This window comes from Microdochium trichocladiopsis, assembly GCF_020744255.1.
Source record: "Microdochium trichocladiopsis strain MPI-CAGE-CH-0230 chromosome Unknown B0I36scaffold_6, whole genome shotgun sequence".
In the NCBI taxonomy this organism is placed as follows: domain Eukaryota; kingdom Fungi; phylum Ascomycota; class Sordariomycetes; order Xylariales; family Microdochiaceae; genus Microdochium; species Microdochium trichocladiopsis.
Window position 1 is genome coordinate 1,257,627 of NW_025763549.1, and position 15,330 is coordinate 1,272,956.

The 15,330-nt window shown below is 55.3% G+C and overlaps 4 protein-coding genes across 4 annotated transcripts; 2 read left to right on the forward strand and 2 right to left on the reverse strand.

The window, feature by feature from the left end:
* Positions 1 to 121: 121 nt before the first annotated feature.
* B0I36DRAFT_350109 (armadillo-type protein) lies at positions 122 to 3,094 on the reverse strand (the record flags this gene model as incomplete). The annotated part of the gene is made up of 3 exons (XM_046156857.1): positions 122 to 325; positions 568 to 676; positions 711 to 3,094. 3 exons carry the CDS (start codon positions 3,092 to 3,094, stop codon positions 122 to 124), a joined length of 2,697 nt encoding a protein of 898 aa, XP_046011477.1.
* A 746-nt stretch (positions 3,095 to 3,840) lies between these two features.
* Positions 3,841 to 5,874, forward strand: B0I36DRAFT_325218 (cytochrome P450). The gene has a single exon (XM_046154207.1). It carries the CDS (start codon positions 4,249 to 4,251, stop codon positions 5,860 to 5,862), a length of 1,614 nt encoding a protein of 537 aa, XP_046011478.1. The 5' UTR covers positions 3,841 to 4,248; the 3' UTR covers positions 5,863 to 5,874.
* On the reverse strand, positions 5,875 to 10,271 carry B0I36DRAFT_325220 (RNA dependent RNA polymerase-domain-containing protein). The gene is made up of 3 exons (XM_046154208.1): positions 9,004 to 10,271; positions 8,248 to 8,949; positions 5,875 to 8,192 (listed from the first exon to the last, which is right to left on the reverse strand). Exons 1-3 carry the CDS (start codon positions 9,779 to 9,781, stop codon positions 5,980 to 5,982), a joined length of 3,693 nt encoding a protein of 1,230 aa, XP_046011479.1. The 5' UTR covers positions 9,782 to 10,271; the 3' UTR covers positions 5,875 to 5,979.
* Positions 10,272 to 11,140: 869 nt separating this feature from the next.
* B0I36DRAFT_325222 (phosphoketolase) lies at positions 11,141 to 14,904 on the forward strand. Its single transcript, XM_046154209.1, has 6 exons — positions 11,141 to 12,028; positions 12,090 to 13,300; positions 13,452 to 13,548; positions 13,604 to 13,711; positions 13,849 to 14,289; positions 14,405 to 14,904. Exons 1-6 carry the CDS (start codon positions 11,479 to 11,481, stop codon positions 14,680 to 14,682), a joined length of 2,685 nt encoding a protein of 894 aa, XP_046011480.1. The 5' UTR covers positions 11,141 to 11,478; the 3' UTR covers positions 14,683 to 14,904.
* The last annotated feature ends 426 nt before the right edge of the window (positions 14,905 to 15,330 follow it).

Below are 15,330 nucleotides of genomic sequence, written 5' to 3' on the forward strand. Positions count from 1 at the left end.
GGCGGCGGAGGCGGCTTATTCCTGACGTACCATCATGGCGGAAGTTCCGATATTGGAAAGCCCTGTGAGGCATACACACACAAAATGTCATACAATGGCAGTCATGTACGGTGTCGCGGTCTCAACCGCCCTGCATAAATGGGAAATAGTCAGCCTTTGTGCGTGGTTTGTGCTGTGGGTGTGTGCCTCCGTATATGCTTCTGAGAAAGGGAGCAATATTTTCCTCAGATATCTCGTGGGCTCCATCCAGCGCCCTTAGGCAACGTTGGATTGGGTGACGAAGGATCAGTAAGATGGTGGGAACTTCATAAAGGTACACAAAATACTATGGAACTTTTGTGTAGAAAAATTTCGCTCCTTGCTCGTGCTGGTGCTGTGTCTAACCTTAAACGAAAAACTTTGTCAGAGACCGCACTGGACGAACTCGCGAGACTTTGAGTGACTGACTGACTTCTTAGCACCAGTACGTCTCCGGCTTATTTGATGCCGCGACTCGTTTTGCCTTCTCACTGGTGATTCGGTGTATACCTTTTCCGAATGATTTATGCTGTGCTCGTCTGAACTCACATGTTTTGCGATAATCTCTCCATGCGTCTGTGTGATCTCTTGCATTCTCTGCATTTTGTCTGAAATGCCTAATTTCTGTACGCTATGATCCAGGACAGAGTCATAGTTCCTGTGTGAGTGTATGTGTATGGACTAGAAACTACCTCTTGCGCTTCTCCCCACGCCCAGCACCGCCCTTGAACCCGCGGCCGTTCCCGTTCCCACTAGCAGCGAACTGCGACGACTGCGGCGGCAGCGGCCTTCCTCTTCCTGCTCCTCCTGCTTGCCTCGCCGGCCCGGCACCACCCTCGCCGGGACTACCACCACCACCACCACCACCGACAGCAACGCCATTTGAGCCCGTCGGGCCCTTGGCGCCGCCGTGGGCCTTGCCGAGGACGACAATGGGCTCAATCTCCTTCTGCCACGCGACCCACTCGGCCCTCCTGTGCGCCCACAGGTCGGCCTTTGCGTTGCGCCAGACCCGGCGCCCCTGGTACGAGTCGCGCATGGCCTTTTCATTATCGCCGAGCGAGGTCATGATCGACTCCTTCAGGTGCAAGGGCAGGGATGCTGTTGCTGTTATCGTCGTCGTCGTCGCGTTTTGCCCGCTATCGCCGCCGCCGCCCCGAGCCGGCGGCGAGGTCGTGGGCATGTTGATGATGGCGCTGACCACGCGGTCGCCCCCGTTCTCTGAGGTTAGCACGAGGTCGACCACGCGCGGCCGCAGGGAGGACACGAGGGCTTTGTGGAAGGCCTTGTTGGAAGACGGCGTCTTTAGCGCCGCCGTGACGACGTGCGACGTCGGCCTCGACGAGCTGGCGAGGTGGTACAGCTGGTCTGCCGTCAGCGCGGAGATGGACGTCTGGATCGCGTCCGAGGGCGGGCCGGGGATGGCCAGCATCGTCGTGGCGAGGTGGGAGCCGTGCGAGACGAGAGCGGCCCTGTTCTTGGCGAGCGGGTCGTGGTCTCCGTTCTTCTTGGACTTGGACTTTTTGTTGCTGCCGTCGTCGCCGTTGTCGGCGTCGTCGGCGCCGCTGGGCTTGACGTCCTCGAGCTGGCAGAGCTTGGGAACCAGCGACTTCTTGTCGCCCCCGTAAGCCTGGACGAGCGCCTGTGTCAGGGCCTTGACCTCTGTGTGAGCCTGCCGGGCGTGGCAGCGTTCAAAAAGAGCCTTGATCACATTAAATCTCGACAACGTGATGAGCTTTGGCATATCGGGAATCGTCTGCTGCACGGCGGTCACGAGATCTTCCTTGCCAAGCCGGTTCAAGACACGGATGGCAGGGTAAGACGCAATGTCGTTCCTCAGGAAGCTGTGGATGCGCTCCTTGAAGAGGTTCTTGTACATGGCCTTGAACAAGCGGCCCGGCGCATTCGTGATGAGCGTCTCGAGAAGCCTGGAGCCGATCGGGTCGTACAGCATGGAGTTGATAAACTCGCACGCCGGGCTTGTCGACTCCTTCAGTGCCGACGGACCACCCGGCAGTAGCTGCCACAGCAGCATCATGCCGTCGCTCTCTGTTGTCTCGTTCGCTGTTCCCGCCTTGGAGTTGACGGAGATGTCGAGCTCGAGCATCAGCTGCAAAGCCGGATTTCCGGTTGGATGCGTCGCCAGCACGCGCAGCTCTGTTGGGCTCATGCCCGTGACGACGTCTGAGATGATCTTGTTGGTGGCCAGTGTGAACGAGGACGGAACAGCCCTTAACTGCGTCTCCAGTTCGTCCGACTCTCTGGGAACCCAAGGCGTGGCAATCTTCTCCTTCTTCTTGCTGTGTATGAGTGACTTGGTGGCCGACTGCTCAAGTGGTCGTCCGGATAGAATGATTAGGAACACACGCAGCGTGTGCGAAGCGAACCTATCTGTGAGCAGGAACCCCAATTGGCCCTCGAGCTCGTCCAGGGTGAGCAGGAACAGCTCTTCCATGTACGGCAGTGGCTTCTCGTCCGCCTCCTCGCCTTCCATGGGCTGGTCGTCCCTCTCGCCGCTCAGCTCCTGTGTGACGATTGGCGCAGACTGCAAGAACAGCGTCTCGCAGCAGTGACTGGCGAATCGGTGCTGGATCAGGTTGAGGAAGTGGCCCGCGAATTGCTCGAACAGCTTCTTCTTCTGCCGCGTGTTGGACATGAGGATCAGGCGCTCCATGAGGCGCGAGCACGACTGGCTGCAGGCAAGCTTGAGCTCCTTGCCCTGCGCCTCTGTGAAGACACTGGCGAGGTAGAGCTGGCGATCCTCGTGGGACGGGAAGTCGTCAATGTCGAGCTGCTCGTCGACAGAGCGGAAGTATTCCTGCTCCTCCTCGGAGAGCATGCCAAAGAACTCCTTCTCGGGCTGGGCGGCCGCGGCGGCGGCGGAAGCGCCATAGTCGTAGTCGATCACGGGGACGTTCTCGTCGGCGTTGTTGGTCGCATCGTTGTCATGGTCGCCGTCGTTGTCGTTCAGGCGTCGCCGCTTGGCGGAGCTGTGGTCGTCTGCTCCATTCTGGTCCTGGCGCTTCTGCTTGCGCTCGTCGCGGATGGCCTGGCGCTTGGAGCGCGGCTTGGGCATGGTGGCGGTGGCTCGAGTGCGCTTTTAGTCGCGGATGATGTATTCGACGGGATTGGCAATGTTTAAGATTGGGCGGTGTCTGTTGCTTGTTGTGACCAGGTGGTTGTTTGGGGCGTTCCGTCTGTGATCTGCTCAGAGAGTTGCCGTAGCTGCAATCGACTACTTACTGCACTTGCACCTGCCGCAGGACATCGCCAAAAGAGGCCCGTCCAGAATAATTTTTGGCAGGGGTCTGGCGGATAAGCACCCACGGCGGGCCTTATCTTGCTGGGACAGATAAGCGGGTCCAGCGGGTCACCTCCTCCAGCCTTGGGAAGGGCCCCGAACCTGTCGCTCTCGAGACTGTCGCCAACCTCCAACCTTTGGGAAGAAGAACCCGCCCGTGGACACAGGGCTGTCTCGACTTGCTGCTGAATCAAGCATTTCTTCCGTGTGTAGGTGAGGTCCCCAAGGCTGGCACTTGGTCCAACATGAAATATGGCCTGGCTTGGTCTCTGATGCTCGAGGACGGCTGCCGCCACTATCCTCCAACCCCTCGCACTTGCTGACACAATCGGAAGTATATGCGCCCAGTAGGCTGTCTGTTCTCGCTTATAAGGGGAATGTTCCTAGAACGGCCGCATGGGTTGGAGCACAAGGGGACCAAGTCCTAGCCCTGCGGTAGACTGAAAAGAGTGTGGTCAGCCACTTGCTATACCCCTGCGGGGCGTCAGCACTAACATCTCCTTCGACGCAGCCTCATCTTGGAGCAGGACACCCAATAGCCGGTTGCTTTGTCTCCAGGGAGCACCGTCTCTTTGCTCCTCTTGTGATTGTTGATATATATATATATGCCTGCCAGGTTTTTGTTCCCAGCTCTGGCTCAGCCTTCTTGCAACGTGCCCATCATCAGGCAGTCGCTTCTATTGTGATCTTCTAGCCATCGGGACCAAGACGCCGCCATGTTGGACTCCAACAGTCTGTCGGTGCGGTTGATCGTCACAACCCTCACGGCACTTCTTGTAGCCCGTCTGGTCCCGTCGATCCTCTCGATATGGAAGCATCGAGCTGTCCTCCGGCGGCTTCAGAAGGCTGGCCTGGTACGCATCTGCCTTTCTCGCTCACACACACACACACACACACGTTATCATGAAAGCTGACTGCCCTCGTAGCCGATGCCTCCTCACAGTGCCGTCTTCGGCCATCTGCTCGCAGCCAAGGAGGTCACTGACGAGCTGCCGCCTGCGGCTCACAACGTGTACGTCCTCCGGCATCTCAGCACCAAGGTCCCGAACCGCTCGGCCGACGACCTGGACGCCTACTACTTTGACCCCGCGCCCGTCAACGATCCTCTGCTCGTCGTCCGCGACCCGTACCTCGCGCACCAGGTCACCTCGCACGCCGAGGTCGGCTCTCTGAAGCCGCCCGTGCTCGCAGACTGGTTCGCCCCCATCACGGGCCGCGGCGGGCGCAACCTGTTCTGCAGCAACGGGGCCGAGTGGAAGCACAACACATCCCTCTTCCAGGGCTTCTTCAACAATGCCAACCTCGACGCCGCCGTCCCCGCCATCATGGACCAGTTCAGGCTGTACCGCGACGTGCTCCGCAGCAAGGCGGCGAGCACCCCAGGCGCCATGTTCCACCTCGAGCCCATGACGCTGCTGCTCATGAACGACGTCATCGGCCGCCTGCTGCTCAACATGGACCTGGGCAACCAGAAGTCCGGCAGGACTCACCCTCTGTCTGAGGTGATGCTGCAGCAGCTCAACCTCAAGTTCTCCCACAAGAACGGCCTCGACGCCCTGACAAACATCAGCTTCGTCGCCCGGCTCCGGATCTGGAACAACAGCCGCATCCTGAACGCCCACATCCGCCAGCAAATCGACCGGCAGCTGGCAGAATATCGCCAGAAGCGGAGCAGCGGTACCTCGCTCAGCAGCGATGGCCAGCAAGACGAGGAGGAGCCTTTCAAGTCCGTCCTGGGCCAGGCCGTCGAGAGCTTCTTCGCCCAGCACCCGGCGGGGATCGAGGCGCAGCCGGACGCCGCGTTCCTCGAGATGCTCTGCGCCGAGATCAGGATGTTCTTCTTCGCGGGCTACGACTCGACCGTGAGCGCCATGATCGCCTGCGTCTACACCGTCTGGCGGCACAAAGACGTCCTCGCCAAGCTGCGCGCCGAGCACGACTCCGTCTTTGGCGCCTTCACCACCACCACCACCAGCAGCGACGCCAGCATAGACCGCATCGCGCAGGACCCAAACATCCTCAACCAGCTCCCCTACACCCTCGCCGTAGTCAAGGAGACCATGCGCCTGTACCCGCCGGCCTCGGGCCTGCGCCCGGGCAGCCCGAATCTGGTCCTCACCGGCCGCGACGGCACGAGGTACCCCACGGCCGGCGTGCTCATCCAGCTCAACCACATCGACATCCAGCGCAACCCGCGCGTCTGGCCGCGCGCACAAGAGTTCCTCCCCGAGCGGTTCCTCGTGGGGCCGGGCCACGAGCTGTACCCGGAGAAGGGTGCGTTCAGGCCCTTTGAGCACGGCGTGAGGAACTGTACGGGCCAGGCGCTCGTGCTCAAAGAGCTCAAGGCGTTTCTGGTGCTGGTTGCGAGGGAGTTTGACTTTCGAAATTGCTACGACGAGGTGTACAAGGGCGAGAAGGTCAATTTGGAAAACGTGGACGGCGAGCTGCCGTACTTGATAGATCGCGGGGCGGCACATATGCGCGGGCACCTTCCTACCCGCATTCGCCTCAGCGGTTACGCTTCTGGGAAGACTTCGTCATGATAGAATGCATGTTTAATAGATACGCATTATTGATGAGGCGCGACCTTTACTGCAGGAGCTTTTCATCGAGATCAGGAAACGAACTGGTTCCTCAAAACTCCATTGGCTGTGAGTTGCCTACTCCAGCTCATAAAGCGGCGTGGCCTCTGTCCCATCGCTCCCGCTATCGTCGTCAGTACTGTCGCTGTATCCACCAGCCGGATACCGGCCTTGCCTTGCTGCGTGACGCCGCGGGCGTGTGACCACGGCACTTGCGGTCAACTGCTTGACCGCCCTCTTGTTCAGTCTCAGCGCGCGGTATGTCTCGAGCCTTACGGACACCGGCAAACCTCCAGCGGCATGGGTTCCATAGCTCTTGATAATCGCAAGTTGCTCCCCGGCCATCTGCCACACAAACGTCGAGTTTTGCGCATGATGTTCGCGGAAGGCTAGGCTCGCTTTGAACAATTCCCACGACGAGATCTCGTCCCTGGTCGGGAGAAAACCAAGCACCAAGGGCAGTCCATTGATCACGGAAGTATGACCTCCTTCTTCATGGCCTTCTGCGACTTGACAACTACCCGCGATCTCGGCGACTTTGATGTCGTTCCACTTTTTGTAGATTCGTTCGACATCGCCCCAATAGGTCCTGTGCGGCGCTTTGGGTGCATCTGGGTTCATATCCACTTTCCAGCGATCAGAGCAGAGTTTGATCTCAGTTTTCAACCTGCTGATGAATTGTAGGCATACTCCCTTTGGGAGGACACCCGAGTGCTCCAGATCATATAGTCGCCTTTCAAACTCGTCACAAAAGTCGCAAAGCTGCTTGTCGTAGAAGAGCGCACCTGACGTCTCGTACTGATTGGATAACGCTGAGAGCTCGCTTGATATGACCCTGTCGCTCACCGGGAATTTCAAGTAGTCGATGATGTTTCGGCACACGGCTCCGGGCGATAGCTTTTCTTTCTTGTATTCGGGCTCGCTCAGGACCAACCTGGGCCCTACGATATCGGCGCGGAATCGTATCCAGTCTGCCTCGCCAAAGATTAGGCCCCTTTTTGGTAGGTCAACCAATTCGCTAAGGAGCCAACTCATTGCGACAACTTTGTAGTTGGTACTGTTGCCTATGTTGTAGCAGAGCTTCTCTTTGTAGTTTGTGCATATTCCCAAGAAACGCAACCTCAGACTGAATTCGAGGAACTTCCTGACAGCATGGTTGCTGTTTCGGCGTTTGCCTTTGTCGTATAGCATGTCTTTCACTGAGGTAGCATCCTGTTTGAAATAGCGAGTGAAGTCTGGCTTCTTCGGCACTTTGCTGTTCTGGAAGTTGTTGACAATCTCCTCGTCCCAGCATACCCAAGCGCGGTCGCCATCATAATCTCCACCCGACAGCTTGTCTGCAAGAGGCGCATTGCCAGACTGGGGAAATACAATAACGTCGCGCAAGTGTCGAAGCTCCGGCTTGAAAACCGCCTTGACCTTTTGAATGTCGCTGGGTAAATGTGCTGGGCAACGCCCAACAAGGATGTCGCGACCGTCCAGGTCATGTCTATCATTCTCACCGTCGTTGAAGGTAGAGAAGCACATGTGAACCTCGTTCGGCCCAAGGACGCCCGCGAAATCCACAGTCATGTAGGCGTAGGTCGATTTTCCAATGGTGATCTTCAGGTCGTTTCTCAGCTTGTCGCACATCTGCTTTTGACACTTGTAGATGAGCTTCTGTAGATATTTCTGACTCTGGTCGAAACCCGCATCCAACAAGAAAGCAATGCGGTCCTCGATAGAGTTTGGGAGCCCTCCTAATTTGTCATGATCGAAGAGCTCTCTGAAGTAGGACGCCTTCTCGTTGGCCCACTGCCTGAGAAGAAGAGGATTGTTGGCTTCTCGGAGCGCTCGGAACTCTTCTCGCAGGCCGGCTTCCAGACGCGCGCCAAGGACTTCTCTGAGCATACCCCGATCCGAAGCTCTGTCTGAGAGAATTTGCAGTGTTTGGAGATTCAGTCTGGCCGGCGTCAATGCGGTTGATACGGCTTTGATCTCGAGGGTCCTGTGCGCCTCATCGTGCCAGTCACATTCCCACTTCCTTTGGGACGGATACGTCTCTATCCAGTCCTCACCACTAGAATCAGTGAAATCGACAATCCACATGCCTTTGGCGCTGCCCAAACGTGCCTGGAAAGCCGAGGGTGTCTCAGAAAGCCCGAGATGCTCTTTGACCTTGCTCATCAGACTTGGGGACACCCTCCCAATGCCATCGTTCATCACTATGTTCTTCGGCGAAAGTATGTCCTCATTTTTGTGTTGGATCTGGTCTTGCCCGAGAACGAGCACTGGAGCAGTTTTGCTGAGAGCTGGACGGCCGTCAGAGATGGGATCAATTCATTCAGGTAGGGTACTTTCGCTCACCAAGGGATATCCGTGAGTACAGCTTCAAGAACGGCTCATCCTTATTCGCGTCAAAACGTAGAAGCCAATTCAACATGTCGTCAACTCGAGTTCGTGGCTGTTCAGAGAAAAGCATGATTCTCTCCTGGAAGTTCTTCTTCCTATCTTCCACTATGCTGATGTCTTTAGCTGGCGTCGCGTGAGCACCCTCTCTCACGAAAAATGCTGCCCAGCTTCTGCCAAGGAACTTGTGCGGATTACGTGTGAACCAAGAAGCCAAAAGGGTCTCGATTTGTTGTTGCCCAACCTTGAACTCTTTCCAGCCTGCCACAGCAGGAATGCGGACCTCGAGAAATCGCGACGATCTATACTTCCGGAATAGTCGACAGCTCTGTTCGAGCTTCAGGGGGTGAAGTAACAACGATGGCACACATTCCGGGCCGGCCAAACGTGCTGTGCAGATGAGCGCCACGGCAATGTCACCAGTCTCCCAAGAGCCATTCAAGGCGTACTTGTAGGCTTCTGGTTCGCACATGTCTGGGAGAGCACAGTGCCTCAGTAGTGGGCAGTCGTCCAGTGCAGACCAGAACTTGTTTTGGTCCTGCCAGTCTTTGTGGTAGCGCAAATCGAAATGAGCCGGGTCGACTTGGCAGTGTAGCAAGACACGCATTACTTCCCACTGGACAGCAATAGGCGCACTCGTGAGACTCTCAGGCAGCGATGCTACGATTCGGCGTTAGCTCAGTCATAGCACAAGATGACTAGTGGCTTACTCACGCCACATGGTGGAGAGTTGCTGGAAAACAAGGTCTGCCTCGCTGTTGGCCTCTTCCATTTGGCACATCAAGCCCGGCTGAGTTGCGTGGGAAATCTGGGAATTGACAATGTGTGCTCGAGCTTGTTGAGATCCTGGTTCTAGGGATGTAGATCTTTGAGAATCCATGATTCGGAACGCTCCAAGCTGGGATGCGCCAGGCTGCAATCCTGCGTGCTGTGATTGTGCAGGTTGAGATGCCAAAAACTTATAGGCACTGGTTTGCGATGATGATATTTGCGAGGCAGCAAGTTGCGAAGCACGAAACTCGACTTCGTGATCAGCCTCAATGCCAACCTCTGTCCATTCTGCAACTGTCAGATCATCGGAGTATGAAGACGATGTCGAAGAACTGAACGAATCAAGACGCGAAGCAAGTCGGCGATCGTGTGGTGGTAAGCACTCGCCGTCGGAGCTGGCATCCTGCTCAAACACGGGGACATCTTCTCGTTCTTGCGAGCTGTAAGGGTCGCTGCTGCTGACGTCTGCGGTGTCCAGTGAGGCTACGGTGGAGAACGAAGTCGATATCACAGAGACCTCATCAGCGCGGGATGCTGCAAGCTCATGTCTGCCTGCGGTATCGGCCACCAAAACCCCTCTTCCCCCCGGAGGAGGTTGCCTGCTGACATGCTCATGGTTCATGTACCGCAAAGGAAGCTCTGGGTAGGCGACTAATCGAGTTTGCGAGGAACCGGGGTCGCCTCGGCGGGCCCGTGCAGGAGCGAACCAGCTTGCACTCATGTTTGATGCGTGAACGATCACCAGGGTTGCTGGCGATTCTCGGCGATATCTCGAGTATGGCCCTTGGGAGATGCGATTCTAGCAGTCTCGATTGGGAGGCAGGCGCGTTTGGGTTCAGCGCACAGGGAATTGATGGCGCTGTTGAAGACTAAGTATCTGGTCGCCGGGCAGGGCAATCTTGCTCGAGTCGGAAAGAACCATTGCCGCACATGACACCTTCACAGCAATTGCGAGAGGTGAGGCTGAATATTGCAGCAAGCCAAGTCTGTTGGCACAAGGCTCTCTCGCAAGGCGCTGTCGCATCCCAGGGCGGTCCGTTTGCAGATCAAGGACTTGTGACGGGTGACTGCAGCAAGCTGAAAAGGTGACAGGGCATGCTGCAGATGCGGGCGCCTATTTTGTCCAGGATGTCATGCCAGATTCCGACGGGGAACCATTGTGGAAGTCAAAGCCATCAGTAGACCAGGTCTCGGCACGCTGAAGCCAGCGTCAACGGCTGGGCGCGTCGTGGAATGGTGGCTAGTGAGTGGATGGGCTGTGAGGGGATCGCGAGCAACCCCACCAGATGCCAGTCAGGGGGCTCCCGGGGCCGCGTGCCAAACTGCGGACAGGCTCTCCCTTGCAGGCAGAGACCCTGGCACGGGCTGGGGAGGGAGTGACAGCAGGAACCAGCATTGCGCCAGAGAAGCCGACGCTGGAGGAGGCCGGTGCTGTTGGTTTGTTCGCGCGTCGAAGTGCCAGGTGTGAAGTGCCTTGGGACTTGCCCAGGTGAAAGTAAAAGACGAGAAATGGCTTGGCAAACGGGCTTATCAGTGTACCCAGGTTTGAGGATTCAAGGAAGCTACGAGACAGCCTGCATCTTTCCCGAAGAGGTGCGTGGGAGCAGTCCTGCATGCTGCGATTGGTCAAGAATGGCTGTGCGGCATTCGCACATACCGTCTGCGACAATCAAGCATATTACTCAGATGCTGTCTCTCCGCAGAGGAGCATCGTATGATGCGTTTGTCGTGCTATCTGCTGCCGAACGGCATCTCGCGCGGGGCAAGGTTCTAGTTGGGGTGTCGTCGTAACCCCGACGCTACGGCAGGGCCCGACGGCTGGCGGGGCCCGATGGGGTCCTAGCACATGGTGCGCCAGCGTGACATCATGAGATTGTGACGCCCATTATGGGGGGTTCGGTGTCGACCAGGCCAATCTCCTGTCGTGCAGTCCAACTTGCAAGACAATATCAATTATTGCATTTAGAACATTGAGGCATTGCGATTGGCTGAACCATGATGTCGTTACCTCGAACAATAAGCTCGAAACCAACCTTGTGCTGGTGACACCACACGAGTGACGAGTCCTGGATCAGCTTTGGTCGGATCCGATAATTTTGGAGTGCAGCTGCTGTCTCCACAGCCTATCACGATTTCCAGAACGCTACCTGCAGAGCCTCCGGCTGCCTCGGAGCTGTTGGCGCGAGCTAGCTGGGTACAAGCTTTGGGTGTGCCCGCTTATCCCACCACGAATTCGGCGAAAAACTCACCGCGGCGCCGTCCGGAGACAGGGCCGTAAAGGCACGCTCAGGAGCTGTGGCATGACGTACTCTGCAGACGAGTCGTGCTCATAATGGCGTGGTCGAAGTGGTGTGGGCTCCCTGATCGCCCCATCCTCGCTCTTCATGTTATAGTCCACCTGTAGCCTGGTCATTTCTCATGAACAATCAAAACCACGTTTTGAACTGTAATCGACGGCAGATATATAAAGCTTCGTCGCAAACCGGAGACTATCCAGCTCAGTCTCTATCACCACACTGTATCCGGGTCGCGACCATCAGCACTCAGGCGGCACGAAAAGCCCTTAGCGATCTTCATCAATCTTCTGGTCCCGTGTTCGGAGAGAACGAATCAGAGAAGCAAACCATGGAGAACGGAATCTCCGAGAAGGACGAGCTCAGCGCGTTTGGCAAGGCCCGGTCCACAATCAAAGGAGAGCCCCTCTCGGCCGACGACATCAAGAAGTACAATGACTTCTTCAAAGCTAGTCTCTATCTGGCGATCGGCATGATCTATCTGCAGAAGAACCCCCTGCTCCAAGAGCCTCTGAGCCTGGATCACATCAAAAAGCGACAGCTTGGGCATTTCGGGTCCGTCCCCGCTCAGATCTTCACGTATATGCACTTCAACAGGATGATTCGCAAGTATGACTTGGACGCCATCTTCATCAGTGGGCCGGGACACGGTGCGCCTGCTGTGATAAGTCAAGGTAAGTCTGTGGTTGCTACAAATAGGCATGGTTAACTTTTGCTGAAATCAGGTGTACCTAGCATACCTCGAGGGCACGTATTCCGAGGTGTACCCGGAAAAGTCAGAGGATCCCGCGGGTATGCAAAAGCTGTTCCACAAGTTCTCCTTCCCAGGCGGAACAGCCTCTCATGCCTCTCCTGAGGTCCCCGGCAGCATCCATGAGGGAGGAGAGCTCGGTTACTCCCTGTCCCACGCATTCGGGGCCGTCTTTGACCACCCAGACCTCATCGCCCTTACGATTGTCGGCGATGGCGAAGCGGAGACCGGGCCACTTGCAACGTCATGGCATAGCAACAAATTTTTGAACCCGATCACGGATGGGGCCGTCCTCCCAGTACTGAATGCAAACCAATTCAAGATAGCGAATCCAACGATCCTATCACGAATTCCGCAACAAGAGCTTGAGAGCCTCTTCATCGGCCTAGGCTGGACCCCTTACTTCGTTTCGGGCGACGACATCGAGTCAATGCACCAGGCCATGGCTGCGACCCTTGAGCACTGCGTCAAAGAGATCAAAGGGTTCCAGAAACAGGCCCGTGATTCTGGCAAGGCCTTCCGACCTCGGTGGCCAGTGGTGATCTTGAGAACGCCAAAGGGCTGGACCGCACCCCGAAAGGTTGACGGCCACTTCCTGGAGGGTTACTGGCGTGCACATCAAGTCCCCATCACCACTGCTCGTGAGAAGCCCGAAGACTTGAAGATTTTGGAGGATTGGATGCGGAGCTACGAGCCAGAGCGGCTGTTCGGCAAGGAAGGCAAGATCTCACCAGAGCTCCGCGCGCTGTGCCCTGTTGGAAATCGACGAATGAGCGCAAACCCTATCGCAAACGGAGGCTTGCTTCGCAAGCCGTTGAAGATGCCAAACTTCAAGGATTATGCCCTTCCTGTTGAGCAGGGTGGTGCCGTTCACGCTGGAGGCATGGTCAACTTCGCCAAGTTCCTTCGCGACATCATGAAGAACAACCCCACAAACTTCCGCCTTATGGGGCCCGACGAAACAGCGTCAAACAAGCTCGACACCGTGTACGAAGTGACGCAGAAGGTGTGGTTGGGTGAGTATGCTGAAGAAGACGCGGACGGGGGTCATTTGAGCCTGGCCGGCAGAGTCATGGAGATGCTTTCTGAGCATCAGTGCGAAGGCTGGTTGGAAGGGTACCTCTTGACCGGGGGACATGGAATGCTGAGCAGCTACGAGGCTTTTCTCCATATTATCGACTCCATGGTCAACCAGGTATGTCTCTGAGTTCTGTGGTGGGATTTCCGTGCCCCAGGGCTGGGGAAACCCCCTTTTTTCTTTGTCTTTTTTGGGGGGGCGCTCAACGACAACATTCGCGCCAGTCCTTGAAGAATGCGTTCAGGAGATATACTAACCATCTATAAAGCATGCCAAATGGCTTGAAAAGACTCGGGAAACTGAGTGGCGTGTTAGAATAGCCTCACTCAATGTTCTCGCAGCATCGCCCTGCTGGCGACAAGATCGTTAGTTTTTCATCCCCCCTTAACTCCATTTACTTCAAAACTAACCCCCATAACGATAACGGTTTTTCCCATGCCAGCCCGGGCTTCTTGGAAGTCGTGGCGAATAAGAGTCCAGAAGTTGTTCGGATATATCTTCCACCTGACGGAAATTGTTTACTTTCCGGTAAGTCGAGCTTCTAGGACACCTGCTTATCTTTCTTAATTCGGCCATTCCTTGCATACACTTCTGGGATAATAATGAGTTTATTCTTACATTCCGCTCTTGTCTCCTTTTCCGCTAATATATATCGCACAATATAGTCATGGACCACTGTTTTCGGTCCACAAATTATGTCAATGTCATCGTTGCGGACAAGAAGGAGAATCTCCAGTATCTGAACATGGATGAAGCAGTCATCCATTGCACCAAGGGTATTGGTATCTGGCCGCGATATAGCACAGACAAGGGCGAAGAGCCCGATGTGGTGATGGCAAGCTGTGGTGACATTCCCACGCTCGAATCTCTCGCGGCCATCGACCTTCTCCTCAACCACTTCCCAGACCTCAAGATTCGTTGCGTCAATGTGGTCGATCTCTTCAAACTGATCTCCAATGACGATCATCCGCACGGACTGACCGACGCCGAATTCGACTCGCTCTTCACGGCAGATAAGCCTGTGATTTTCAACTTCCATGCCTACCCATGGATGATCCACAAGTTGACCTACAAGAGGAACGGAAGCAGAAACATTCACGTCAAGGGTAAGCTCATTCAGACCCTGCATTGCAAACACCGATCACCCCCACCCTTTCCGGTTGATCGTACTCTGTTTCTCCCCAACACATGAACAACTCACTGAGGCCGTGCGATACATAGGCTACCGCGAGAAGGGCAACATCGACACTCCCCTCAAGCTCGCAATCAGAAACAAGGCAGATCGCTTCAGCTTGGCCATCAGCGCTATCGACCATATTCCACACTTGGGGAACAAGGGTGCCAGCGCCCGCGAGTATCTCAAGGACCAGCGCATCAGCGCCCAGAACCATGCTTTCGAGACTGGGGAGGATCCCCACTCCGTCACAGAGTGGGCATGGCCTCACAAGGGCAGCCTCGAGCAGGCAGTGGGCAGGTTGAGTTTGAAAAATCCCGCATGAGCTTCTTCATGGTTTTTGGGTGCAAGGAAATTCCTGCAAGTGGCAGACAAGGAGGACACAAGAATAGGTCACGGTATTTCGTATGCTATAGTAATATAATATATTGAACTGAAAGATTCTAGAGCCTCCTTATATCTAGGCTTCTATAGATGTATCTAATGGTTAAAACTACTAAAGTTAATTTTCCATCTAAGTGATATCGTCGTGTAGTATAGATAGCAGTTTTTTAACAACTTGAAATAGACTCTATTAGGAGTAATGTCTAAAATAGGATTTTTCCAATATTAGAAGACTAGTATTAAGATCCAAAGTTCTTATATTAACTTAAAGGTCCTTTCGTAAAAATTTATTATATAGCTACTGTTACGCTCTTATATAAATTGCCCAGTTTCTCAGAAGTTACGGCGATAAAGAGTCGAGAAGTAATACGGATCTTCCTTGCCCCTGCCAGAAATCATTATCTTTCCGGGAGATCGAGCACCTAGGACATTCACTTATCCTACATACATTTATTTATTCAGGTTCCACTCTCTTACCATTCTCGGATACCAGTACTGTTCAGACATGCGTATAAAAATGCTTCGCAGCAGATTTACCTTCCATTACTTAACTGATGCGTTTTGGGCGAACCCTCACTCATGCAATACT

What these genes read in the sequence shown, in the direction of transcription:
- B0I36DRAFT_325218 (XM_046154207.1), top strand. Translation starts at nt 4,249, where the DNA reads ATGCCTCCTCACAGTGCCGTCTTCGGCCATCTGCTCGCAGCCAAGGAG.
- B0I36DRAFT_325222 (XM_046154209.1), top strand. Translation starts at nt 11,479, where the DNA reads ATGAACAATCAAAACCACGTTTTGAACTGTAATCGACGGCAGATATAT. An exon ending in GCCTGCTGTGATAAGTCAAG is followed by an intron (nt 12,029 to 12,089) that starts GTAAGTCTGTGG and finishes AGGTGTACCTAG; the next exon opens with CATACCTCGAGGGCACGTAT. An exon ending in CGGAAATTGTTTACTTTCCG is followed by an intron (nt 13,712 to 13,848) that starts GTAAGTCGAGCT and finishes CGCACAATATAG; the next exon opens with TCATGGACCACTGTTTTCGG.
- B0I36DRAFT_325220 (XM_046154208.1), bottom strand. Translation starts at nt 9,781, where the DNA reads ATGAGTGCAAGCTGGTTCGCTCCTGCACGGGCCCGCCGAGGCGACCCC. An exon ending in GCAACTCTCCACCATGTGGC is followed by an intron (nt 8,950 to 9,003) that starts GTGAGTAAGCCA and finishes GCCGAATCGTAG; the next exon opens with CATCGCTGCCTGAGAGTCTC. An exon ending in GTACTCACGGATATCCCTTG is followed by an intron (nt 8,193 to 8,247) that starts GTGAGCGAAAGT and finishes ACGGCCGTCCAG; the next exon opens with CTCTCAGCAAAACTGCTCCA.